Source organism: Cucurbita pepo, chromosome 12 (assembly GCF_057944985.1).
Source record: "Cucurbita pepo subsp. pepo isolate OVF chromosome 12, ASM5794498v1, whole genome shotgun sequence".
Classification (NCBI taxonomy): domain Eukaryota; kingdom Viridiplantae; phylum Streptophyta; class Magnoliopsida; order Cucurbitales; family Cucurbitaceae; genus Cucurbita; species Cucurbita pepo.
Window position 1 is genome coordinate 11,498,118 of NC_141809.1, and position 26,834 is coordinate 11,524,951.

General features: G+C 38.7%; 3 protein-coding genes and 1 pseudogene across 4 annotated transcripts; 3 read left to right on the forward strand and 1 right to left on the reverse strand.

Moving 5' to 3' along the window:
• Positions 1-750: 750 nt before the first annotated feature.
• LOC111807822 (DUF1666 family protein (DUF1666)) lies at positions 751-2,906 on the reverse strand. Its single transcript, XM_023693703.2, has 4 exons — positions 2,194-2,906; positions 1,707-2,111; positions 1,420-1,625; positions 751-1,239 (listed from the first exon to the last, which is right to left on the reverse strand). Exons 1-4 carry the CDS (start codon positions 2,597-2,599, stop codon positions 994-996), a joined length of 1,263 nt encoding a protein of 420 aa, XP_023549471.1. The 5' UTR covers positions 2,600-2,906; the 3' UTR covers positions 751-993.
• A 13,780-nt stretch (positions 2,907-16,686) lies between these two features.
• Positions 16,687-16,779, forward strand: LOC147790006 (U6 spliceosomal RNA; annotated as a pseudogene).
• Positions 16,780-17,212: 433 nt separating this feature from the next.
• On the forward strand, positions 17,213-22,084 carry LOC111807632 (non-canonical heme oxygenase HOZ, chloroplastic). The gene is made up of 9 exons (XM_023693436.2): positions 17,213-17,570; positions 18,222-18,419; positions 18,556-18,658; positions 19,037-19,116; positions 19,189-19,266; positions 19,451-19,542; positions 21,150-21,261; positions 21,462-21,587; positions 21,674-22,084. The coding sequence occupies exons 1-9, from the start codon at positions 17,355-17,357 to the stop codon at positions 21,788-21,790; spliced, it is 1,122 nt and encodes a 373-aa protein (XP_023549204.1). The 5' UTR covers positions 17,213-17,354; the 3' UTR covers positions 21,791-22,084.
• Positions 22,085-23,309: 1,225 nt separating this feature from the next.
• On the forward strand, positions 23,310-26,757 carry LOC111806867 (Kelch repeat-containing F-box family protein). 2 transcript variants are annotated; one of them, XR_015423222.1, is made up of 3 exons: positions 23,310-23,906; positions 25,170-26,271; positions 26,308-26,757. XR_015423222.1 is itself a non-coding variant. In XM_023692371.2 (2 exons), the coding sequence occupies exons 1-2, from the start codon at positions 23,492-23,494 to the stop codon at positions 26,135-26,137; spliced, it is 1,383 nt and encodes a 460-aa protein (XP_023548139.2). In that variant the 5' UTR covers positions 23,310-23,491; the 3' UTR covers positions 26,138-26,757. The 2 variants fall into 2 exon arrangements, 1 of the variants encoding a protein (XP_023548139.2); XM_023692371.2 differs by having other exon boundaries at positions 25,170-26,757.
• Positions 26,758-26,834: the final 77 nt, after the last annotated feature.

Below are 26,834 nucleotides of genomic sequence, written 5' to 3' on the forward strand. Positions count from 1 at the left end.
AAAAAAAAAAAAAACTAAGATTTATTAAAGTAGTTTTTAGCCAAATTTACAATATATTAGAAAATATATTTTTTATTTACTAATATTCTTATATTTTAGTTAAACATGTAAGTTAAGTATTCCAAGCACAAGATATTTTACTTTTGTGGGCATTTTGGGCATTTGGAGAATTCTTTTTTTTTTTTTCAAAACTATATATAAAATTTGATTTAGATTTTGAAATTAAAAAAAAAAAAGTAAATTAAAATAACAAATAAACTAAAGTAGAAATAAAGTTTATAACCTTTAATCATTAAAAAGAATAAAGAAAAACCAACATAATCACCAAACATGCTTTGAACAATTGCAAAAGGAAAAAAACATGGAATTCTTTCTTTGCCAGTAAGAAAGAGATTCATTTTGATTCCGAAGGCAAGAATTTAAACAATAACGTGCAAACATTAAAAATAATAAGAGAATATTTATGAACAAGTCAAACTTTGTTTGAAACAGTGACTTTAACCATTTCAAAATCATTCTAAAACATTACGTAAGAGAGACCGCTCGATCATTATACTATCGAGTAGGTAGAACTCTCGGCCCACGAATGGACGTGGAAAGCAAAAAAACAAGGCCAGAAGACAGAGATTTGGTCAATGAGGGCCAGAGGAGTTTTGGAGCTTGAGTTCTAAAACAAAGAGGAGATTTGACTGGATAGTTGAGACTAAGAGGGCCCCCTCCTCCCTTGCCCACATAAGAAACAAGAACCCAAGAATTCAAATCCATCGTAGTATATAATAGAAGTAGTAGCAGCAGGGTCCCAACACCATACTTATCTGCAACCATCGTCCAATTACATTAAACCACAATCACAACAACTTGGAGATCCAGAGCTGTGGAACAGTGTGTTTGTGTGTACCCAGAAGAAGAGGAAGAAGAGGAAGAAGAGGAAGAAGAAACAGACCAGTGCTTCCTAAGAGAAGGAAGAACAGGAAGAACAAGATGAAGAAGAAATTAACATGGGAAAAGAAGAGGAGAGGGATCTCTCCGCAATTTCCCATCAGACACATCCAACTTCTTCAACTTCTCCTCGCACCATAGCAGCTGTTCTTTAGAGATCCTTGGCATTTTAACAAGCCTTGATATGATTTTAATATCCACCACTCCAAAAAGCAATTGCATGTCTTCATACGTTTGAGGCCATGTTTTCTGCTTCCACCCTCTACTCTTCTTCCTAACTTCTTTCAGCTTCGCCTTCTTCTGCAAATTACTCAAAACCCTTTCACATTATTCTCTACCCATTCAATCATTGTTCGTCAAATTCAATTCTTCAACACAATTCCAGTTATTTCTTTTGACAGAGAATATAGCTAACCAGCTTCAATGCATAATTATGTTCTAGTAAGCATTAAGATAGTTTAGAACACTTGAGCTTCATACCTTGTCAAGGGAAGATCGAATACGAGCAAGCAGAGTGGCGTCCTGGGTCTGGTTCCGAAGTGATAAAGAAGCAGATTTGGAGTTTTTCTTGTCCATCTTAAGGAAGCGGTGGAAAGTAAAGATTGAAGCCTCGATTATGACAAGCAGATCGGAAGCGAGGATGAGGGAATCAGATTCTTGTTCCTGGGCCACGTTTGAATCTGAAGCTGAACAAGAAACAAGCATAGAGTTCATCATATATTTGGTATCATGATAAGCAAATCAAAGGCGTCAGTATATTCACATACCTTGAATGTTAGGAACATGCAACATTTTAGGAAAAGTTCTACGGGTTCTAGCATAAATTGCAGGCCTGAGAGCTTGTTGGAAGGGTTCATTTTCGATAAACCTTTGCAAGAGGACTTGAAATTGCTGAAAGAGCTGAGCAGTAAGATTATAACGAGTAGTAGGGTTCTGTGGTTGGCATGATATTAAGTGGTTGAGTTGAGTGTACTGACAGTGAAGAGCCTCCCAGGACAAGCAAATGTGAGCAACATAGGCTGTTTCTATGTGGTGATTGGCGTCAATCAGAGGCGATGAAGGATCAAGATCCTCCATCTCGTCTTCAGGTTCTTCGATCCTCTTCAGAGAAAGACATCGAAGAGGCGAAGCGCTCTTTTTCGGTGCAGATCTTTGGGAGGCCGATTCAGAACCTAAAATGCAATTCAATGGCGATGTAATGTAAGAGCAAAACCTAATTTCACTGGTTTTCATTGATTGATTAGAAGAACATACCGGATTGGTTGCTCATCCGATCGAAGAAAATCATCCTCTCGCAGTAATCGTCATAAACAGCGCCAAATCCGCCCCACCATTGCCGACCTTCCGCTTCCACGTCTCTCCACTCCGGCTCCCCACAGCTCGTCTCCCCTTCGCCGACTTCCTCTTCTTCTTCTTCCTCCTCCTCCTCCTCCTCCTCCGGAATCAGCACCATAAAACTATTCCTCCTCAGTTCCTTCAATCTCCTCTTCACCTCCTCCATAATGAAATCCTCATCATCCTCATCGCCTTCCGCTTTCACTTCTGCTTCTACTCCAGCTTCTGCTTCAGCAACACACTTGAGATCTACACCATCCTCCTCCTTCAAATCCCTCTCCCGATTCTGCTTCCGCCCTCTCCTCAACATATTCAACACATCCATTCTCAACTTCCGTAACAACAACACCTTCAACGCCGAATCGAAGAGAAAACAACACGCTCATCCATGTTCGATTACAGATTCCTGATTCTTCCGAATACAAAATCCAAAAAGTAAACCAAAAACAAAACAAAAATGGAACAAAAAACGAATGCAATGGTGAAGAGCGAGCGCCCTAGTGGCAGTAGAGGTAGGCGTAGAGAGAGAAGAGAGGCATTGAATTGAATTTAATGGATGAAATTGGGAAAAGAAATTAAAAAAAAGTGGGGGAAGCGTAAACCCCTATGGAAACCAGGCCAAACACTGTCAGACATCGTACAGAGAATATTGTCAGTGTGGTATCAAGAACAATGCCAATGCTCATGCCGCGCAAAAAAGCTTCTTTTGATTTTCTACAATGTGCCCTGAAATTACGCTCCTGCCCTCCACTTAACCAACATTCACACTTTTACTACGGCTCGTGCCTCGGGTTACGCCACCACTTTCCCACTTTACCCTCGTAAATTGGTCCATCAATATGTCCACAAGCCCGGGATTGGGTCTTTTCAGATGTTTCTCGTTCATGTCTCTTTTTTCCATTTATTTTATTTTATTTTATTTTATTTTTCTCTTTTTTAATATATATATTTTTTAAAATATTCCTATACATATTTTGAGGCTAGGGGCAAATATGTAAAATATATATTATTTATTTATTTATCAATTTCGAATGAATATTTGAAAATAAATAAATATTTGTTTTGCCAAATAAATTTTTACTTTTATTTAAATTAAAACAAAAAACAATATTGAATAAATGAACCTAACAATCCGAACCAACTCAACCCAAAACAAATTATTGTTGGGTTAGGCTGGGTTCGGTATTTTAAGTGTTGTTTGGGTTGAAAAATTTAGAACTCGAACCAACCTAACTCACGAACGTCTTTATCACCACTACATGAATGTTATGTCAATTGTGTTTTAAAAACCGTTCAATTTAAACATTGTTGTATACTTAAATGTTCATAAATTTCTTCTTTGAAACATAATAATAATATTAAAATAGCTTGGTTGAAAAAGCAAAAAATTATTTATTTATCAAAGTTTTGAAAAAGATGTTATGGACTTGTCCTAAGAAAAGGATTATGACTTAAATGCGAAAATCCGATTACAAGAACTTCGCTTTCACGACCTCATCAGCTTACGTTGTCATTAAGTAAATAGCCCTATGTTGGGGTCAAGAAATGCAATCATGGTTCATTGTGGGACCTTTCTTTTCGTGACTATTCATTGGACTCTGCTTTGTTTTCTAAGTAGAGTGGGATATATTGTACTTCTTTATGCATAGTTCGTGCACGCACGCATGCATGAACCAACTAGACGGGCTCGTATACGTACCCACTAAGCTAGGCTTTTGACTAGTGTACTCTAACCGCCAAAATTAAAAAGAAAGAAAATATTGTCTCGCGTCGATTAGATTGAGGAAGTAGAGAGTTAGATTCTAATATAAAAGGGATGTTTATTGGTTTACTGAGTCACAACAAATGTTTCGTTTCATCCCATTTTGGTGATTCAAAGCCAGTGGGAGAATCCATGTTCTAACGACTCCAACTCGAGCTTTCCGCTGATTCGACTTAGGTTTGATGCGTTTAACTCATACGCGTTTTCGACTCTTACACTTTCGGAGATGCTTAAAGTTATTATGACGGCTATTTAGCCTATTTAAACTAGTTGGAGCTAAGTTTATATTATTTTATGCAAAATTGTGAGTCAATTTTCATAATAAAATTCTGATTAATAACGGTCGAACGCCTTAGGTGGAATCAGATGTCTATGAGTAGTTCTAAACTACCACAAAGAAAGCTCGATGATTTAGACATAGTCCAACCAAGCAAGATTCTATTGTTGGATGCTCAAGGGCACGTAACATGTGGTCCCCGCACATGTCATATTTTATGATGGTAGGATGTGTTACGTTATATGACGATTTAGTCATGACATAAGTTATGTTATGATATTATACTATGATATGCTATGCTATAACGTTACGTTGTGATACCAATGTTATATGATGCATGAACCTTCATATGTCACATCACGTATTATGTTAGCACGTTCACTCTATGCTTGTGAGATATTGATAAGTCATGTATGTTAACCATGAGAGATATGTTCAGTATACGTATACATGTCTTATAGGAACATTATGTCAGGAAAAGAATAAGGGTATGACTTATATCATAAGTATATGTCATGATTTGATACTGTGGGACCTCATGCCTTTTGTATGTCACATGCGACAAGATACTTCCCTATTATGATTAGTATGGATGTATACATTATACGATATTTATGTACGTCATAATATTATGCGAGCTTCTTTTCCCTCCATGGATCCGGCAACGTGAGTGTGCGCTAGTCGAAGGTCAGGCTCATGAGTACACATACGAGCTCGCTTAGTGGGTTCATGTGTGTGTGTGTGAGCTGTGTATAAAGAAGTATTTTACCAAGACTGGAAAGTAAAATTGTCACGACCCAATATTTTACTACAGATCGTGGCTAACGACAAGACACAAATGCATGAAGTGTTTTAAATATGAAGTAAAGAAAATCCTTAAATTCCAATAAAGTTTTTGGACGACAAACAGACAAAACAAAATAAATTTCGAAAGTATGCAAACACAAAATAAAGACTGGACTGACGCCCCGGGACAACCCATTCCTCTGTGACAAACCCCGCCTCCATCACGCCTGCTCTTGATCGACGCCTCGCGCTCCTGAAAAAAAAAAAAGGAAAACATAGCAAGGATGAGTATAAAAATTATATTCAATAAGTCACCTACTTGTAGGCCCTCTTCGCATCTTAATTTAACAGATTTTCATGGTTTCCTAACTCGGTTCTAGGACATCTGGTTCTAATCTTGGTCCCTTGGGGCTTGCTCCTTGGGTTTCAGCGGTTCATCGTCCTTTCATTAAACGCCTAGAGGTTCCTTACGCCAAGCTAATATGGTTGGTATCTCTCTATGAGGTGCTACCTCTACATGGCTATCTGGGACTACATGGTACCTAGCCTAGGGGTGTGCTGAATACCCCTACGCCCATATAGTCCCCCTATGGGGGGAGCAACCCAACCCGTTCCCATGCAGCTAATGGGCTGTACGACGTGGGGACACATTTCCCATGCGAAATGGCTAAGAGAAGAAAGGACTAATAAGGGAGACTTAGTCCTCCCACGAAGCTATAGATACCGTTCTCACACTAGCAATCTATGAACACTCCGAGGTACTTTCTTGCCGTGGTAAACCGCTAAGTTCCTAGGGGAAAATTAAGTCTGGTTGGAGTGACATATCGCTCCTAACAGTAATTCCCTAAGCTTATCATAGAAATGGGCCCTAGCAATTAACAGAGTGTGCATGCAATCGTCTTCTAACATCATACTATATAATTCATGCAAACTAGACATACCGGCTCAACGGGGCGATGACCTCCATCTAGCACCCAGAGCACGAAGTTCGCGCTCAATGGGGAGAATTCATCCATCAAGCACCCAGAACACGGAATACACAATTCCAACATAAATTAAATGCATGCATACATACAACGGAAGCTTAAAGCATACAGCAACACTCATGTAATTCGCCCAATACAATCATAACAGTTAATCTGACCAATAATTTACATGGAGAGCTAATCTGAAACAAAACTACTAGCATGCATGCAATCCAAGCGAATCATACAAGTATTTCTTCCTAAATACCGGGTGGTGACTTACTTGGTTGACGCGTGCCCTTTTGCTAGCGTTTCTTTGCTCGTGAGGTGTCCAAAAATACTGATTTCTTTAAATTAGGTTCCTATTCACATAAAAACAGTATTAGAACTGGAACCGAGACAAAAATCATGCAAACAGAGAGCAACTGAGCCAAAACGGCCGGTCCACGCGCTCACACGCGCCGGCAGTGCGAGGTCACGCGCGCGGGAATGCGCCAGTCGCAGGCCGCACGCGCTCCAGCCTCTGCGCAATCGCGGGTCGGCCGGTCCGGTTTGGCTCGGCTCGGCCCGGCTTTGTAAGTGACACGTGTCATCGCCTCGTTGGAGCTGCGTTGCTCCAGCCAACAGTCGACACGTGTCTGGTGCCTGTCGCCGCCCTCCGCCGCTCGCCGGCCAACCTTTTTTTTTTTTTTTTCCTTCTTTCTTCTCTGTCTTCTGAAATCCGTAACACAGCCCCCTTTTCCGATTTTCATATATTTCGATCCGTAGACCGAATCGATATGATTTCTAAAGCAAAGTTCTAGATTGTGTTACGGGCTACGTCCTAGTATTTTTTTGTAATTTTTGCTTGACTACCGGACGAGTTAAGAATGTCGGAAGTTTGCTCACCGTTCTCGGATGATTCTCGGATCTCCGCCTTCGGGTTGAGGTCTCGGCCAAACTTCTTCACAAACCGTGCGTGAGTTGTTCCTAGCAAAATGTTCTTGGGTCTTGACGGAGCGTCGGCCTTGCTAGCCTCTCAATCCTTGTACGAGTCTCATCTAAAGATGGATTCCGGCGGTGGTTCGTTAATCTTCACGGCTGACTCCTCTCTAATTTCTCTCTAACTCCTTCTTTCTTTTGCAGGGGATCTGACGGGGTTCTCCTTGGACCCCTATTAGGGCTGGAGGCAAAATGGCATCTTTGCCCCTCAGTTGACTTAGCCCCCCACCCTTTTTTTTCTTTTTTTTTTTTCTCCTAGCGTTACAAACTCTCCCCTCCTTATGAACTTTCGTCCCAGAAAGTGAAGAGTTCGGGATAAGCTTTCCTCACGTCCTCTTCCGATTCCCAGGTTGCCTCTTCCTCACGGTGGTTATCGCATGAGACCTTTACCAAGGGAATATCTTTGTTACGCAACCGCCTAGTGTCTCGAGCCAGAATTCTACTAGGCTTCTCCTCGTAAGACAGATCTTCCCGAAGAGGAAGCATCTCATGCTTGATTATATGAGTAGGCTTCTCCTCGTAAGACAGATCTTCCCGAAGAGGAAGCATCTCATGCTTGATTATATGAGTAGGGTCTGGAGTGTACTTTCGCAGCATGGATACGTGGAACACATTGTGCACGACGGCAAGGTTCGGTGGTAGGGCAATTCTGTAAGCCACAGCCCCAACTCTTTCTAGAATCTCGAAGGGGCCTATGAACCTTGGGCTCAATTTCTCTTTCTTTCCGAACCTCAACACCCCCCTCATAGGGGCTACCTTCAGGAACACATGGTCACCCACCTTAAATTCGAGGTCCCTTCTACGCACATTTGCATAGCTTTTCTATCGGCTCTGTGCGGTGAGTATCCTCTGCTTGATTTTCTACACCGCTGCGTTGGTGACCTGAACCAACTCTAGTCCAGTAGTTGCTGTGTGCCTACCTCTTCCCAAAACACTAGTGTTCGACACCTACGCCCATATAGTGCCTCGAAGGGCGCCATCTGAATGGTCGCTTGATAACTATTGTTGTAGGCAAACTCCATTAAAGGCAGATGTTCGTCCCAGCACCCAAAGAAATCTAAGGAACAGGCTCGTAACATGTCCTCTAAAACCTGGTTCAACCTTTCGGTCTGTCCGTTCGTTTGAGGATGGAACGTTGTACTGAACCTCAACTGAGTTCCTAGTGCCTTCTGAACACTCCTCCAGAACTGAGAGGTGAACCTTGTGTCCCGGTCTGATACTATGGACATTGGTACCCCGTGCAGGCGTACTATCTCCTTGATATATAACTGAGCCCACCGATCCACTCGATATGTGGACTTTCCTGGAATGAAGTGGGTCGTCTTAGTCAGTCTGTCTACAATTACCCAGATGACATTGAAGTCCTGCTTTGTCTTTGGCAAACCCGTGACAAAATCCATACATACTGCTTCCCATTTCTATTAAGGAACATTTAGGGGCTGTAGCAATCCTGCTGGGCGCTGCCTCGGGGCCTTCACCTGCTGGCAGGTCAAGCAACGGCTTACGAAATCCGCTAGGTCCCTCTTCATTCCACCACTAATAATATCTTTTCAGATCCTGATACATCTTCGTACTTACAGGGTGGAACACATAAGATGTATCATGGGCTTCGGTCATAATATCTTTTAAGATTCCCTCGTCTCAGGGAACGCACAGGCGGTTTTGCCATAGCAGACCCCCGTCTGGGGAGATAGAATACCCTGCTGGCCTCTCTCAGTCTGACTCCACACTTTACTGAGGTGTTCATCAGACCTCTGAGCGTCGATAATTTTCTTTCGTAGGGTGGGCTGTATGGTTAACTGTGCCATCTGAACATTACCACCTTTAACCATCACGTCTATCCCAGCCCTCTTCATCTCATCTTGTAGTCTTTCCTGTGTGGTGATCATTGCAGAAGTATGCACGGCCTTCCTACTCAATGCATCAGCTACCACGTTGGCTTTGCTTGGATGGTACAGGATCTCATGTCATAATCCTTTACCCGTTCCAACCATCGCTTTTGTCTCATATTGAGCTCCTTCTGCGTGAATAAGTACTTGAGGCTCTTATGATCGGTGAAGACTTTACTTTTTCCCCATCCATGTATTGTCGCCACGTTTTTAGAGTAAACACTATCGCTGCTAACTCGAGGTCATGCGTTGGGTAGTTTCGTTCATATTCCTTCAGTTGTCGAGAAGCATACGATATCACCTTACTCTTCTGCATGAGCACACACCTCAAGCCTTTCCCTGATGCATCACTGTACACCACGAGATTACCTGATCCGTCTAGAACTGTAAGGACTGGTGCGGTTACCAATCTCTTCTTGAGTTCTTGGAAACTCTGTTCGCAAGTTGGAGTCCAAGCAAAGGGCTTGCCCTTCTTGGTTAGCTGAGTTAGCGCTGAGGAAATTTTGGAGAAATCCTAGACAAATCTTCTGTAATATCCAGCTAGCCCTAGAAAGCTTCTCACCTCCGTGACTGTGGTCGGCTGTGGCCACCTCATCATTGCTTCTATCTTAGCTGGGTCCACTGTAATCCCCTTGCTTGACACTACGTGACCCAGAAATGCGACCTCAGACAACCAAAACTCGCACTTAGAGAACTTGGCATACAACTGCTAGGCTCTCAGTATTGTCAAGACTTTCCTTAAGTGTTTTTCATGATCCACCTCTGACTTAGAGTATACCAGAATATCGTCGATGAACACTATGACAAAAGTGTCTAAGAATTCCTTAAACACCATGTTCATTAGTTTCATGAAAACTGCTGGTGCATTGGTGAGGCCAAAAGACATAACAAGAAACTCGTAATGTCCATAACGACTTCTGAAAGCTGTCTTGGGTATATCCCCTTCTCTGACCTCAGCTAATGATACCCCGACCTTAGGTCAATTTTGGAGAACACTGTTGCTCCCTGTAGCTGATCAAACAGGTCGTCAATTCTCGGGAGAGGGTACTTGTTCTTTATAGTGACCTTGTTTAATTCCCTGTAATCAATACACAACCGCATGGACCCGTCCTTCTTCTTGACAAACAGAACAGGGGCTCCCCAGGGTGATACACTGGGTCGGATGAAACCCTTATCCAACAGCTCCTGTAACTGTTCCTTCAATTCCCTAAGTTCTGCAGGTGCCATCCTGTAAGGTGCCTTGGAGATCGGCACAGTTCCTAGTTCTAAATCGATCCCAAAATCGACTTCCCTAGCTGGGAGAAAACCTGGCAGATCATCCAGAAAGACATCTATGAACTCCCTGACGATGTGTACCGATGAGGTTATTTGTTTGTTACTATTGTCTAAGGTCACGCTGGCTAGAAATGCACTTGCTCCACTACGACTTAGCTTCTTAGCCCTTAGCGATGTTATGATGCTTGGGGCACCCTTGGAAGTGGCTCCCTTGTAGGTAAAGATGTCCCCTGACGGGAGCTTGAGAGTCACTATTCGAGTCTCACAATCTATCAGAACGCGATTCTCGCCTAGCCAATCCATACCCAAGATGACATCGAAGTCTTGCATGCATAACACTATCAGTGTAGCTTCGATGACACGCCCTGATATTGTTACACCACCTCCCTTAACCCTATGGGTAGCTAGCAACAGCTCGTGAGCAGGGGTAGACACTGATAGGGTAATCTCTAAAAGTTCTTTCTGTAGGTGTGCTAGCTCTATAAACTCTTCAGATACGAATGAATGTGTCGAACCAGAATCAAACAATACTAAAGCAAGATGGCCAAATACGGGTAGCGTACCTGTGACAACTGCGTCAGGCTGGTCAGCTTGCCTGACTGTTGTTGCATGGGCTACAACTCGCCCCTGTTGTTGTTGAGCAGCTTGGCCCCTCTGATGCTGTACTGCAGGCTAGTTGACACGCTGATCATTCCTCTGAGGGTAATCTACTGCAAAGTGCCCTACCTGGCCGCATCTGTAGCAGGCGTCTGTTCCTGCTCCGCATTCCCCCGTGTGAGGACGCCGATAGTTAGGACAAAGGGTCATGTTCCGTACCGAGGCCCTTCTTCGTTTATCAGTGCGGCCACGGGGCGGTCTACCAATTCTAGGGCGGCTAGGGTCTGTCACCCTTCACTGGGTTGCAGTGTGGGATGGTTGAGCTATTCCCAACTGCAGCTTATCGGTGCGGGGCGAGTCGAGCAGGGTCGCCACTTGAAGGGCTTTCGTATAGATGAAGGATGACTGGGATGCCACATTCCCCCTTAATTCCTCCCTCAGGCCAGCGATAAATCGTTCGCCCTTCAACTCCTCAGAACTAACATAGGCTGGGGAAAACCTCGCCAACCTATTGAACTCCAAGTCATATTCCTCCACTGATCTGTCTCCCTGTTTTAGTGCGAGGAATGCTGCCTGCATTTTCACTCTGGCAGTGATTGGGTAGTATTTGTGGAGGTACGCATCTTTAAACTGACACCATGTAATAAACTCTCCTTGTGGTATAATGGTCTTCTGAGCACCCTTCCACCAGAAGTGCGCCTCTCCTTTCAGCATATACGTCCCACAATGGGCTTCATACATTGGCGGGCAATTCATAAAATGGAAGGTTGTTTCTATGGCCTCTAGCCAGTTCTCGGCGGCAATGGGATCCACCTTGCCTCCGTCAAAGGAAGGCGGTTTATGCCTCTGGAAATCTCTTAAGTAGAGGGACTCCACAGTCATAGTCCCTAAATCCTTGCCCCCTTGCCCTGTTGACTGATTAGACATCATGGTTTGAATCATCTGGTTCGTCAGAGCCTGATTTTCTATCGATGTCATCATGAACGTCTGAAATATCTCAACTGAGGGCATGGCTAATGGCTGGTTTAGTGGGACTGTTGTACACGGGGTTGGACCCGATGGGACCTCCTCGGAGAAGGGAGCAGTAGGGGGTGTATCAAGCAGCCTTCAGGACTTGGCCTTCCTTCGGCGTCTTTTTGTTCTTGATGGCTGTGGTTCTGTCCCCTCGCTAGTTTGGGGCGTATCCCCAACCTCCTCTTGAAATTCAGGTTGTTCCTCTTCAGGTGTTGGAACCGAGGTGTCCTCAACTTCCTCTCGTCTTCCCCTTCTGGGTCCGGGCCCTACATATGGTTCTCGTCTCTTTGGTGCCATTATCTACCACAATAGAAAAAAGAACTATGGTTACAATTCATTCTTGGCACATCTCCTAGGTAATGTGCGATTATAATGTCATAGTCGCTCAAGGTATACTCTATAAATACTAGCTTAACCTTTGTCTCTATGTTTCCGTCGTGTGAGAACGTCTGGTCGTGAGCGGCATGTGTTTGACGAGCGAAGTCACAGAGGACAAGACTCTCTATCCTAAATGTCTACAGGACCTATAACCTGGCTGCTCTGATACCATTTGTAACGACCTAGATTCATCGCTAGCAGGTATTGTCATCTTTGGGCTTTCTCTTTTGGGCTTCCCCTCAAGGCTTTAAAACGCGTCTAGTAGGGGAAAGTTTTCACACCCTTACAAATTGTATCAGAGCCAGACATCGGACGATGTGCCAACCTTCTTGCTATTCCCCGAAGGGAGGTAGACACGAGGCGGTGTGCCAGTAAGGACGCTGGCCCCCAAAGGGGGGTGGATTTGGGGGCGGTCCCACATCGATTGGAGGAAGGAAAGAGTGCCAGCGAGGACGCTGGGCCCCGAAGGGGGGTGGATTGTGATGTCCCACATTGGTTGGGGAGGAGAACAAATCACCATTTATAAGGGTATGGAAACCTAAATCACCATTTATAAGGGTATGGAAACCTTCCCCTAGTAGACGCGTTTTAAACCCTTGAGGGGAAGCCGAAAAGGGAAAGCCCAAAGATGACAATATCTGCTAGCGGTGAATCTAGGTCATTACAAAAGTTCAAGACCACGATTGTTTTTATGAGAAGATAAGTCTCACCATAATTGCATGTGATTTCATTTTCCGACCATAACAGTTGAGTTACTTACTGAGCATTTCTTTAAATACTCAAGTCACGTGCGACTTTTTTTTTTTTTTTTTCATATCGTGCATTTACCATGATTGAAATTTCAAGACCTCATACATTATAGCCACGTACCATCGAGAATGACATACAACATTGCTATAATGTATAAGGTCTCGAAACTATCAAATCATGGTACATGGTCGTAATGCTCATTCTACTTCCAAACTTTTCATAACATAACTTTCCTACCACTCTTGGTGCTAATATGATCGTGCACCTTGAAGTCCAACTCTACCTATGGAGTCCGAGGACATCATATTTTGACTAAAATTCTGTTAACTAATCCAAATTTGACTCAAAATGTTTAAAGTGGGCAAAATAGTGGCTTTAGCAACCCCAAATGCTTAAAAAAGCATAAAATGGCTGACGTAACGTCCAAAATGGTAGGAAGGGGTCCAAAATATCAAAGAGAGTCGTTCAAGTGGAGTCGTGCAAGCATAGTCGGAGTAGAGACGAGCTAAGGTGGCATCTGAGCCGAGCCAGCAATGAGCCACATGCAGGGGGTAGCGATGTAGGTCGGGTTGGTATCTACTAGCCTATGCTGCTGACGTTGTGACATGGTGTCCGAACCTATAGTTCGGATGGTTAGTGTGTTGAGGCTCAGACTCCGAGTCAAGTTCGATTTTCTAGCCAAAGATCTAGATCCAAAGTTCTTTATTTTTTATTTTTTTAATTGATTCTCAATCTATTTTATAAGATGGATTCGTAATACGATTCTTAGAACACATGAACCAATTTAGTATTTCTTTTTATAGTCCAAATCATTTACAAAAATTCAACCAGATTTGAAAAGAGAATATTGATGGTACTTAATGATTAACTTATGGAATATGGGATATTATGAAATAAAAATTTTGGACTCATAGATTAAATAAACATCTCTAGTCTAACTCAATTTAATACATCATTTAGAACACGTTATAATAAATATTTTAAATTATATTTGTAACATAAACTAGATCTAAGCTATCAAAGATACCATAGCTCTATGTACCCGTTCTATTAACTTGAAGGTTCAAATATTTCGTATTCAATAAATTTTATGCATATCTTAATCGCTGATATATCACCGTATAAGTTGAACAATACGTAATTCAATAATTGATCTAAGGTATTAAATTTCATCCATAGCCAATTATGAACATGATTTGTGATAATTTTAAATCTTTAATCCATATTAATTGTACTAAACAAAAAATATAAACATATATTTCAAGCATTTAATGAGTTTTGTATTAATGTTAGAATTCATCAATATATTTATCCAACCTAATCATAACTCAACTATTTAAGATTATTTAAGATTATTATATTGAATATTTAAAATAAGTTTTAAAAAATACATTTATTAATTTTAAAATTTCATTAATTTAATTAAAAAATAATATTTTAAAAATTAAAAAAAATATTTTTATCACTAAAATACTTAGGGGTGTACGTTCAACCCGACAACCCAGACCAACCCAACCCGAATTATAAGGGTTGGGTTGGGTTCATTTTTCTGAGCCCGAACTGAATCGGTTCGGTTTCGGGTTCGTGGTTGACCCGAGATAAATTCAAATATATAAAATATATTAAATATATTTATTTATTATAGGTTTGCCCGAGTGGTACTTTGGCCTGTCGAATAAGACCCACGCCTGAGTTCGAATCCTATATGCGATTATATGAATTTTATATATTGCTAGTTTAATATTCATAATATGTAATTTTATATATTGCTAGTTTAATATTCATAATATGTTATATATATAAGTATTAAAGATAAATAAGTAATTGTAAATGTTAGTTTAAATATATTTAAAGAATTTTATATATTGCTAGTTTAATATTCATAATATGTTCTATAGATATAGACAAGTAATTTTAAATTTTAGTTTAAATATATTTAAAGATAAATCAATAATTGTAAATTTTAGTTTAAATATATTTAAAGATTATATATTGCTAGTTTAATATTCATAATATGTTCCATAGATATAGACAAGTAATTTTAAATTTTAGTTTAAATATATTTAAAGATAAATCAATAATTGTAAATTTTAGTTTAAATATATTTAAAGAATTTTATATATTGCTAGTTTAATATTCATAATATGTTCTATAGATATAGACAAGTAATTCTAAATTTTAGTTTAAATATATTTAAAGATAAATCAATAATTTTATACATGAGTAAGTTGAAGGTTCACCAATTATGTTCTAATATATTTATTTTTTATTTGTTGCAACGTTATTATATTTTTAAATTCTAGTTTAAATATATTTAAAGATAAATTAGTAATTCTAAATTTTAATGTATTTATTTTCTATTTATAGTAACATTATTATATCACAATTTTTATATATATTATTTTTATAATAGTTTAGGAGTATCTATGTTTATCATTGTAAACATATTTCAACTAAAATATTTTTATATGTTTTTTTTTTTTTGTTATATACAATATCTTTAAACTAATCATTTTTATTGTTTATTTAATTTATGATATATCCTTATATGTTTTCTATTTTAACCAATTTTCAAGAAATGTTTATCTATGACATGTTGAACTATGTTAATATTTTAGTTTAAATATATTTAAAGATTATATATTGCTAGTTTAATATTCATAATATGTTCCATAGATATAGACAAGTAATTTTAAATTTTAGTTTAAATATATTTAAAGATAAATCAATAATTGTAAATTTTAGTTTAAATATATTTAAAGAATTTTATATATTTAGTTTAATATTCATAATATGTTCTATAGATATAGACAAGTAATTCTAAATTTTAGTTTAAATATATTTAAAGATAAATCAATAATTTTATACATGAGTAAGTTGAAGGTTCACCAATTATGTTCTAATATATTTATTTTTTATTTGTTGCAACGTTATTATATTTTTAAATTCTAGTTTAAATATATTTAAAGATAAATTAGTAATTCTAAATTTTAATGTATTTATTTTCTATTTATAGTAACATTATTATATCACAATTTTTATATATATTATTTTTCTAATAGTTTAGGAGTATCTATGTTTATCATTGTAAACATATTTCAACTAAAATATTTTTATATGTTTTTTTTTTTGTTATATACAATATCTTTAAACTAATCATTTTTATTGTTTATTTAATTTATGATATATCCTTATATGTTTTCTATTTTAACCAATTTTCAAGAAATGTTTATCTATGACATGTTGAACTATGTTAATATGTCACAATTTTCACTCGAACTGGGTTAATATGTTACAATTTTCGCTCGTTGTTTTTTATTGATTTTTTTTTTTATAATAATTATGGATTGATTTGTGTTTGTTTGTAAATTTTTAATATATTTTATATAAAATTGTATCCAAATAATTATAAATTGTGGATAAATAAAACTTAAAAAAAAAAAATTAACAACCCAACCCGGACCCAACCCGAACTCAACCCGAAAATAGAGGGTTGAGTTGGGTCGGGTTGTGAAAAGTTTCGGGTTGGGTTGGGTTACCAATCCCACCAACCCGAACTTTTAGGTTGGGTCAAAAAAATCGCTCAACCCAACCCAACCCGGAACATGTACACCCCTAAAAATACTCATAAATTTTAAAGGCAGTATTAACCTCATTAAATTTTATATAAAAAGCTCAAAAAAATTGTTGCTCTTATGGCACGGATAGAAACTATATATATAGAGAGAGAGAGAGAGGGGACATCCGATAAAATTGGAACGATACAGAGAAGATTAGCATGGCCCCTGCGCAAGGATGACACGCACAAATCGAGAAATGGTATTAGAGCCAGACACCGAACGATGTGCCAGCCTTCTTGCTGTTCCTCAAAGGGGGTAGACACGAGGCGGTGTGCCAGTAAGGACGCTGGGCTCCAAAGGGGTGGATTTGGGGGTGGTCTCACATCGATTGGAGGATGGAAAGAGTGCCAACGAGGACGCTGGCCCCCGAAGGGAGTGGATTGTGATGTCCCACATTGGTTGGGGAGGAGAACAAACAACATTTATAAGGGTATCAAAACCTTGCCCTGTGAGATAATACTTAATATGAGTATTTTAAAATTTTAAAATAGTTTTTAATTATTTTTTAAATAATATTAAAAGTTTTAAGGGTATTTATTAAATTATTTTATTTTAAATAATTTTCATGTATTTAAATTATTATTTCTCACAAATAAAATATTTGGTAAAGTATTTTTATTTTATTTTAACGAATTTGTTTGCTGAAAATTTTATTTGTAAAGAACTGGGAAGGAAATAAGCACGATTTCTCTGAACTTCTAATCAAAACCTTCGCAATCTTCTCCGTTGCCATTAACATTTATACGTCGATTTCCTGCCACTGCCCGTATCCTCTGTGATTTCTCCATGGAAGCGCTAGCAAGCTCTGTGACCATTCCCAAGTTTCCAGAGGCATACACTCCTTCTTTGTTCAGGAACCCGACCAAGCGAACTGGTTTTCTCAGAATCAACGATTCTACTACTTTTGGTGCCCTTCGGGCTCTCTCTGGCGAAGCTGATGAGGCTAAACCATCGGATAATAGATTTGGACTCTTTTCCGAAGAGGATGTATCTTTTCCCGAGGTATCGTCTCTTGAATCCTCGATGGATACACTGCTTTGCTATGTACGTTGTATATACTACTGTAAACGGAGTCCGTAGAAATATGCAATTAGGGTTTTGATGTGACTGGAAATTTGCGACGATAAATGGAACTCTTTCGAGTTGATGTTTTATTGATTGTCCAGCACCTATAGCTTTAACGGGTGAAGATGCGTTAGTTTTTAACGTGTCTTGAGAAGAGAAAACAAGGTCGAGAGATTTATGCACTATTTGATTGATTGTATGATTGTTTATTTGATTGTATCGGTTTCTATTATTATAAATGCTTTCTTACGAACTTTGAGACATTTGAAGGTGGAGTGATGTATGAACATAGTTTTAAACATTGAACTGGAGACTTAAAAGAAGCAGCAGACTACGTTCCTTACAGATTGGCTGATAGTTTTTATAGTTCTTTAATCAATTCTTTGGATGCTTTAGAGTATGATTGGATTTTGTTTAAAACAATTTAACTTAATTTGATAGTTAGAAACAGAAGATCTAATACTGTTGATTTAGTTTGAATCAAAAGATTAGTTTTCCTTTTGTAATGCCACAGAAAGTGATTAGATGTCATATATTAAGAAATGACGGCTTTGGATTAGTTATGATGGTACCTCTTGTTTTCTCAAGGATGAGCTAAATTTTACACAAAGCAATGAAAAGAATGCAAATGAGCGTTTAAAGGTGGATGCATCTCTTACTGCTCCATCTGGCAGTGGAACTAGAGCTGGTCTTTTCAGAACACCAATATCTGGTGGCGTGCAGAGTGCAACCTCAGCGCATGGTCTACCCAGACCGGCCTTAGCTGTCCGCAATCTCATGGAACAGGTCAGGCTTAAACTCCATTCATTTTATTATTGTCTAATATAACAGGTATCCTCAATGTCATGTATATGAACTTCAATTGTTGTTGCCTTCTGAACTGCAAAGACTTTCTGAATGAGATCTTCTTTGTACTTTTAAGGCCAGATTTGCTCATTTGTGCACTGTGATGTCTCGGATGCACCACCGCAGACAAGGATACCCATTTGGTTCTTTGGTAGATTTTGCAACTGACTCCATGGGCCGTAAGTCAATTAGTTTCAATATTGGCTGGATTGTCTTTCCCTGTTAATTGATAAGCTAGTTCAAAAGACCGTCTGCCATGTCATCAAGAAGTCTACTGGCTGAAAATGGCATTTGTAAATTATATAAATTGGTGTTTGTTGTTTTATTTTGTTTTTTGTTTTTGTGGCTAGGAGATTGAAAAGTCGCACAATGAAGTATCTTCAATGGGTTTCTTTTGTTCAGTGGTATAGAATATGATGAAAGATATAACTTTTGGACTAGCTTTCTCCTCTATAATCCTAATCTCAATAGTCAATTCCATAAAGTAATAACATTGTGTTTTGTTTCTTGTTTTATTTAATCTTGGTACTTACATATATCTATATATTTTCATGCAGATCCAATTTTTTCTTTTTCACCTCTGGCCATTCATACCCGGAATTTGTTGGCAGACCCAAGATGCACCATTGTTGTGCAGGCATGTAGTTTAACAATCAACATTTTCTAGTCCTTGCATTTTAGGTCTTCATGTGACAATTAAGCCTTGCAGATACCTGGATGGAGTGGCTTGTCAAATGCCAGAGTAACTATTTTTGGTGATATATACCCCCTTCCAGAGGATCAACAGGTCAGTTTTACTTTAAAGATGTAATTATTGGTAGAGTTAACAAGTTGAAACTCTGTTGTCTGCCTCTATTTTCACAAGTGAAGCATCAAACTAATTTCATAGGTCTTTTGGTACTCATGCTTGATTATCAGTCTTCTCCTATGTACACATCTAGCAACAAAATGATCCTCGCTTGTTCTTACAGGAATGGGCTCACAAGCAATACATAGCTAAGCATCAACAAGGACCTTCTCAACAGTGGGGAAATTTTTACTACTTCAGGATGCAAGACATCAGGTTTATTTCTTGTTCTTGATTTAGTTTGTGTTTGATGTGCAGTAAAGTGATTATTATACTTGTTAAAATTTTCAATTACAAAATGTTGTGCGAGAAATTTAAGGAGTAGATAAGAATACTTAAAATGCTTTTAAATGAAACATTTATTTTGTAGTCAAAGCTTACAAAATTAATGATTCACTTGTCCCTAACTAAACCCTTATTGTTCATAGTTGTGGCTTGTTATGTAATTTGCTTATATGCAGCTTATAGTTGGCTGTGTTTACTTACAATCTATAACCTATATAAAAATAAATGGTGGTAAAGATCTATTTTTTTTAATGCATACCTTTGTTGGCCAAAATTGAATAAACAAAATTTTAGATTGAAAGACTAAATGTTACAATTAAAGAATATTTTTACAAATTCATTAACTTTGTCAATATTTTTTCTAGTTTGTCAAGATAATATTATTAAATTGGTGCAGTGGAAATCCTATGTGCTTGACAATTAAATGTTATACGGTCAATAATTGTGCTTTTTGATTAATAGAGGTGTACATAAGTCGACCTGTATATTCACGGTATGAAAGAATCTCATTTCAGTACTATTTCATCAACTTATCCATATTGAAAAAATATTACCATTCTACTTTCGTTGATTCACACTTAGAAAAGTCATTCCAAAAAGGCCCTAAATCCTATGTGTTTCATTGATATTTGAGAAATTCCTATCCAAAAAATTGATATTTGTCAATATCTCATTTTTCCCCACGCTGTGTAAGTAGCTTTGTTTATAAACATTTTCTATCCATTTTACTTCAACTCATTTTTATTTCTTTAATTAAGAAAGTTTACTGGAACATCTGTGTGGAACTTTTAAAAAGAAATAGATTTTTTATTTTCATTCCAAGGCAACTTAGCCATGTTAACTAATTTAAGCATTTTGTTTCATGTTCAAAACGATTTCCAAATTATCTTTTACTTTTATCACTGAACTAAGAGTGCTCTTGTAGAAAGGAAGTTCCTTTTTTTGTTATTCATAAAAGAATATTCAACCATGGTAGATGGGAATTTGCAAATCTTAAGTTCATTTTAGTTGATGGAGAAAACTTGAAAAGAAATAGTCAACCACAAGAATTTAAAGATCCTATCAATGCTTTTAAAACTTAACCAAGTTACATAAACCATGTGCAATGGACGCTGGGTGATTACTGGTACTTTATAGTTGCACCAATCTTTATGTGATTTGATTGTAATATCCTTTCCGTTGTTTTGTTTGGACTGCTGACTTTAGGCATCTACCTATTCCTTCCTGCCTCTCTCATCATATATACATTTTATATAATAAAAATGTTTCAAACGACTTTGGTTCCTGCAATAACTCATCTAGACTCATTGATAATTAAATCCCTTGAGCTGATGCTCCCGTATGTTGTATTCTACTTGTTCTCTTCTTTTTCCTTGTTTTGTTTCATCTACTTGTGTCTACCAACATAATTTATGACGAGTATATAGTTACCGTGGGTCAAAAAAATTCATAAGCTCATGCTTGGCATGTTTACCAACAAGGAAGTTAAGTTTAACAATCAGAAAATTATCCTGCTTGATTTTATGCCGTTTTTGCAGTGACATTTATTTCATCGGAGGCTTCGGGACTGTTGCGTGGGTGGATGTGAAGGAGTATGAGGCCCTTCAACCTGATAAGATTGCAGTTGACGGAGGCGAGCAAAGCCTTAAGGTGAGGATCTAAGTTGCAGGTTTTTCTTTCTTTATTTTTTATTCCGTTGCAGTTTTAAGAAAGTACTTGGAGAGAAGTATATTATCATTATTTCTTTGAAGCCTCGGTTTCTTGCACTCCCATAAGGGTGTATTCTGGTTCTCTTAGTATTTGTAATGGTTTCTTTTCTTATTTGCATAAACCCCACATCCATGTAATAGGAATTGAACGCGATGTTCTCGAAACCTCTGAAAGAGCTGCTATCAGCTGAAAGCGAGGTAGACGATGCCGCCTTAATATCAATAGACAGCAAGGGAATCGATATTCGAGTCCGCCAAGGAGCTCAGGTACCAAAAGAGTAAAAACAGTGTGAGATTTGAACATGTCCTGGCAGCATGCGTAGTAATATATGCAACCTTATGCTCTCTTGCAGTTCAATGTCCAAAGGATATCCTTTGAAGGAGGGCATGCCGTGGAAACGCTGGAGGAAGCCAAGGTTGCTCTTCGGAAGCTAATAAACAAAGGGGGAGTATGCAATTTTCAAACATAAGTTGGGTGCCAAAATAAAAGAATGTTGATGTTTTGTTCTTGATTAGCAGCAATAGATAGTCTTGATTAGCAGCAATAAGGCCATTGTAGAGTTCTTGATGATGTTTTGTTACGTTCTTCCTTTACTTCCTATCTGGTTTTTATTGCATAAGTTAATGTGACATCGCAAGAAGCGTGTTGAAAATGACTCAATAAATGTTCTGCAACAACTATTCCATGGCTCTTGATGCCATTTAATTTGTATTAGATTAGTGAAATTTAATATCATTATCTAAGTATTTACTTTCTTTTTCAACTATATAAATTTTAATTACTAGATAATAATTGTAAAGCTCTTATAAAATGAACTATATATTTGAATTCTTATTATACATTCTTTATTTATTATTTATTATGTACGTAAGAAATGACGTTTTAGTAATTATATCTATTTTATTCTTATTCTATATGTGAATAAAAGAATTTCATCATCACTAGTCTAATAGGAATCATTCAATAGAATGATTCAGGTTGATGGTCAAATCAAAGGGGTTTTCATTCAAGAAATACAAAGCACATAGCCCGTTTATATAAGTCTACTGTAATCTCATCTCTTTTGAGTGTTTCACATACTTGAGGAAGGTAATAAAAAAAGGAATGAGGATGAGTTATTCTTTCTTTTATCACTTAGCTTAGGAGCGGTGCGAGATGAAAGTCTCATGCACGGTTTTGAATGAGAGAAAGAAGTGAGGAATCCTCTATGTGAGGAATCCTCTTTTCGACTCTGACTCTCCCACTCGTTGCTTTGCTTTCTATTTCTTCGAAAGTAGCTGCTTCAGCTTCAGCCATTCGAAATATTCCTTTTTATTTCTCATCGAACGAATGACATCTTCTTCTGGAAAGCCTAGATGTAATTATTCTCTTTTCAATGGGTCTTAATAAAGAGTGTCGGAGTGTTTCGCAGAGTGTCTGTTCAATATCTCATTCAAAGATGCCTCAATTCTTCAAGTGTTACAAGCTGATTACTTAGTATCAGTGTTTCCCACAAAGTGTTGTGTTCAACATCTTATGTTAAATAACAACCTTACTTTTTATGTTAAATAACAACCTTACTTTTTTTAGTACTATGAATTGATTACTTAGGATGATTCTTAAGCGTTTTTAGAAAGATTCGACACTAATCATATAAAAATTGAAATGTATGCTAATTATTGTCGATTTAACAGTCTTCCGTCCAAAATTAGTGTACTTTATAATAAATGTATTAAATTTACGTCGATACGTTCAAATTGATATTTTCGTATAAAAATGGAAACAAACATAAGCAACAAAATGTTAATTAAGAATGAGATGTGGAGATGTGGATAGATAATAAGCCTGATTGATAATTAGTAACAGTATTACGGATAATAACGTTTGAATTAATCTGCGTGGGAGATGAAACGGATAGAGATTAAGTTCAAAAGCAGCGATTGATTAGATAAACAAGATCGACATGTGTTGGAAACGAAATTTTAGATTGAAAATGACGGATTGCGTTTGATTGATTGAGCATCCAATCGATTGCTTATTATCTTTTTACACGACAACCAACACTAGAAATCTTGTCTTTTCCAAATCCGAAAAATTTACCTGTTCTTCTCTTCCAGGCGGAGGAGGAGGAGGAGGAGGAGGTGGAGGCGCAAATCAGCCGCCTACTTACCGCCGTCTTTTACCGTCTCTCATGGAACCGGAAGGATCCACTACCACCGGTGGCTACCACGACGGATCACCGATCACTTCCCTTGCTCCCGACCACTTATTCGCTATTCTCCTTCTACTGCCTGTAGATTCAATACTCTCCTTCTCGGTTACTTGTAGCAGATTTAGGGCTCTCACTTCCTCTGATGCTCTCTGGGAAGCTATTTGTAGAAGGGAATGGGGATCCGCTTCCGTCGAGGCTCTCAACTCCTATCATCTCTCGTCTCAGCTTCCATGGATGCGCGTCTTCAAGCAACTTTCCCGGCTTGAATCTGTTCGTTGCCATAGATTATCCGATCCAGTCGCTGAATCATCGTCACTTCCGGGCCCTAGAGCTTCTCACTCCCTCAACTTCGTCTCAGATTGCTTGGTACTCTTTGGTGGAGGTTGCGAAAGTGGTTTGTGTTCTTTATCTCATTATCCTGTTCTTAATCTTGTTGCCTTGAATGAATTGAGCCGACTGCCTTCGAATGCAATATTAATGATCTAACTAGACCATTTTTGATTCGTAATACTTGTTATACCTATGGATCTTTAGTATCAAACCATGAGGATAGGTTCTTGTTCAATCTTGATGCTGTATTATTTTCTGCAAATCAAAATAAGAAACCTCTGGCCTCTGTTGTTGGCGGAGTGGATGATATTGGATGAAAGTCCCACCTCGACTAATTTAGGGAATGATCATGGGTTTATAATCGAAGAATACTATCTCCATTGGTATGAGGCCTTTTGGGGAAGCCCAAAGCAAAGCCACGAGAGCTTATGCTCAAAGCGGACAATATCATACCATTGTGGAGAGTCGTGTTCATCTAACATGGTATCAGAGCCATGCCCTAAACTTAGCTATACAAAGGACTCCAAAAGAAAAGGAGTTGAGGCTCCTCGAAGGCATAGTGAAAAATGACTAAGACTCCAAAAAGAAAAAGGAGTCAAGCCTCGATTAAGGGAAGACATACTTTGTTCGAGGGGAGGTGTTGGATGAAAGTCCCACATTAGCTAATTTAGGGAATGATCATGGGTTTATAATCAAAGAAATACTATCTCCATTGGTATTGGTATGAGGCTTTTTGGAGAAGTCCAAAGCAAAGCCATGAGAGCATATGCTCAAAGTGGACAATATCATACCATTGTGGAGAGTCGTGTTTATCTAACATGGTATTAGAGCCATGTCCTAAACTTAGCCATGTCAATAGAATCCTCAAATGTCGAACAAAGGACTCCAAAAGAAAAGAAGTCGAGGCTCCTCGAAGGCATAGTAAAAAATGAGTAAGACACCAAAAAGAAAAAGGAGGCGAGCCTCGATTAAGGGAAGACGTACTTTGTTCGAGGGGAGGTGTTGGATGAAAGTCTCACATCGGCTAATTTAGGGAATAATCATAGGTTTATAATCAAAGAAATACTATCTCCATTGGTATTGAGACTTTTTGGGGAAGCCCAAAGAAAAGCTATGAAAGGTTATGCTCAAAGTGGACAATATTATACCATTGTGGAGAGTCGTGTTCATCTGACAGATGAAATTGTCAATGGTGAGGAAGATGTTAAATGTTAATTAGAGTTCTAGCATGCACTTTCAGGTGAAGAACTTCACCAGAGAGTTTGATCTTCTTAGTTCTAAGTTTGTGAACATCTGAGTTCTATTTTGGTGTTGTTTGTTGATATAGGGCGTCATCTTGATGATACCTGGCTGGCATACATTGGTAATGATTGTCACAGGATGCTAAACTGGCGAAAGATGAATTCAGGCACCCCAAGTGGGAGATTTGGGCATACATGTAATGTTGTTGGTGATTTTCTAATACTCTTTGGAGGAATCAACGACAATGGAATTCGTCAAAACGATACGTGGGCTGGAAGAGTCGAAAGGAAAGGGATTCATGGTTTTGAATTCTCATGGATACCGCTCGATGTGGGGGAGTTAGCACCACCGCCTCGTGGAGCTCATGCTTCGTGCTGCATCGATGACAAGAAGATGGTTATCCATGGAGGAATTGGGTTAGGTGGTATTAGATTGTTTGATACTTGGGTGTTAGAACTGTCTGAGAATCTTAAATTTGGAACTTGGCACGAGATCGTGTCTCATCCGTCGCCTCCAGCTCGATCGGGACATACACTTACTTCCATTGGAGGAATGAAAGTAGTTCTATTTGGAGGTAGAGGAGTAGGCTATGATGTGCTGAATGATATCTGGCTGTTGAGTATATTTGAGGGTCATGGTAGATGGGTGCAAATTCTGTACGACTTACAAAACGTAACCGAAGGAGTATCGCTCCCTCGAGTCGGACACTCGGCGAATCTCATCCTGGGAGGCCGCCTTCTAATATATGGAGGGGAAGACACAGAGAGACACCGAAAAGACGACTTTTGGGCGTTGGATGTCAGCGCGTTGAAAACAATCGAAGTGCAGCTAACAACAGGAAACTCTATTGGATTAGCAGCAAAGATGTGGAAGAGATTGAAGGCAAATGGTTGCACACCGAACTCGAGATCATTTCATCGTGCCTGCACGGATCGTTCTGGTCGTTGTTTATACATCCTTGGAGGGATGGTGGATGGCGTAGTTCAGGCTGCTGCTGAATCATCAGGACTCAGATTTGATGGGGACCTATTTCTTGTGGAATTGGTGGTTTAGATGTGGAGAGAGATTATGATGCTTAAATCATTGGGATTGTTAGAACAATGGATCAAATTTTCAGAGCTGTGTGTACGAAGTCTTGGTCACTAAGTTGACCCTCTTTGCCAACATTTCAGGGAATGGTCGTAGAGGCAATGAGGCTCGTGGCCGAGGGAATGGTCGTAGAGGCAATGAGGCTCGTGGTCGAGGTCGTGGTCGAATGTTCATCTGGTTTGCTAGAAACTCGAGTTTTCTCGGTTGTAATAAAGCAAGAAATGAAGGGAAGGGAGTACACCGGAGAATGTGTATAATCTTCTTTTTGTTGTCGTGTAAACTACAATTCTCAGTTCACATGAAGAAACAGTTGTTTAGCCTATTAATGTGTAACAGCCAAGATAAAAGCTTCCCCAACCAAGATGATCAAGTGGAATTGAGTACCAAACGAGACCCCGACACGGTTTATTAGAATCACGGACGCCAGCCAAACTTGAGTACTCGATTGGTTAGTATATGATCGGAACTTCAAATCTCTATCCTCATGTATATTATTTAACTATGAGAAATTCATCATCGCATATAGTTGAAGTTATATGGTTGGTTGCTAGATGAATTTAAATATCATGATTTCGTTGCGAGCATCTACAACGTAGATGAATGTTCCATTTACATAAGACGAGACTACACTTCCATTGTTGTTTGTAGAGCCCTCATGGTC

Excerpts from the sequence above, each read along its gene's own strand:
- LOC111806867 (XM_023692371.2), top strand. The coding sequence starts at position 23,492 with ATGGAACCGGAAGGATCCACTACCACCGGTGGCTACCACGACGGATCA. Across the intron at positions 23,907-25,169 it reads TGGTGGAGGTTGCGAAAGTG|GGCGTCATCTTGATGATACC; the intron begins GTTTGTGTTCTT and ends TTGTTGATATAG.
- LOC111807822 (XM_023693703.2), bottom strand. The coding sequence starts at position 2,599 with ATGGATGTGTTGAATATGTTGAGGAGAGGGCGGAAGCAGAATCGGGAG. Across the intron at positions 1,626-1,706 it reads GCATGTTCCTAACATTCAAG|CTTCAGATTCAAACGTGGCC; the intron begins GTATGTGAATAT and ends TTTCTTGTTCAG. Across the intron at positions 1,240-1,419 it reads TTCGATCTTCCCTTGACAAG|AAGAAGGCGAAGCTGAAAGA; the intron begins GTATGAAGCTCA and ends AGTAATTTGCAG.
- LOC111807632 (XM_023693436.2), top strand. The coding sequence starts at position 17,355 with ATGGAAGCGCTAGCAAGCTCTGTGACCATTCCCAAGTTTCCAGAGGCA. Across the intron at positions 19,543-21,149 it reads TTCAGGATGCAAGACATCAG|TGACATTTATTTCATCGGAG; the intron begins GTTTATTTCTTG and ends CCGTTTTTGCAG. Across the intron at positions 21,588-21,673 it reads GAGTCCGCCAAGGAGCTCAG|TTCAATGTCCAAAGGATATC; the intron begins GTACCAAAAGAG and ends GCTCTCTTGCAG.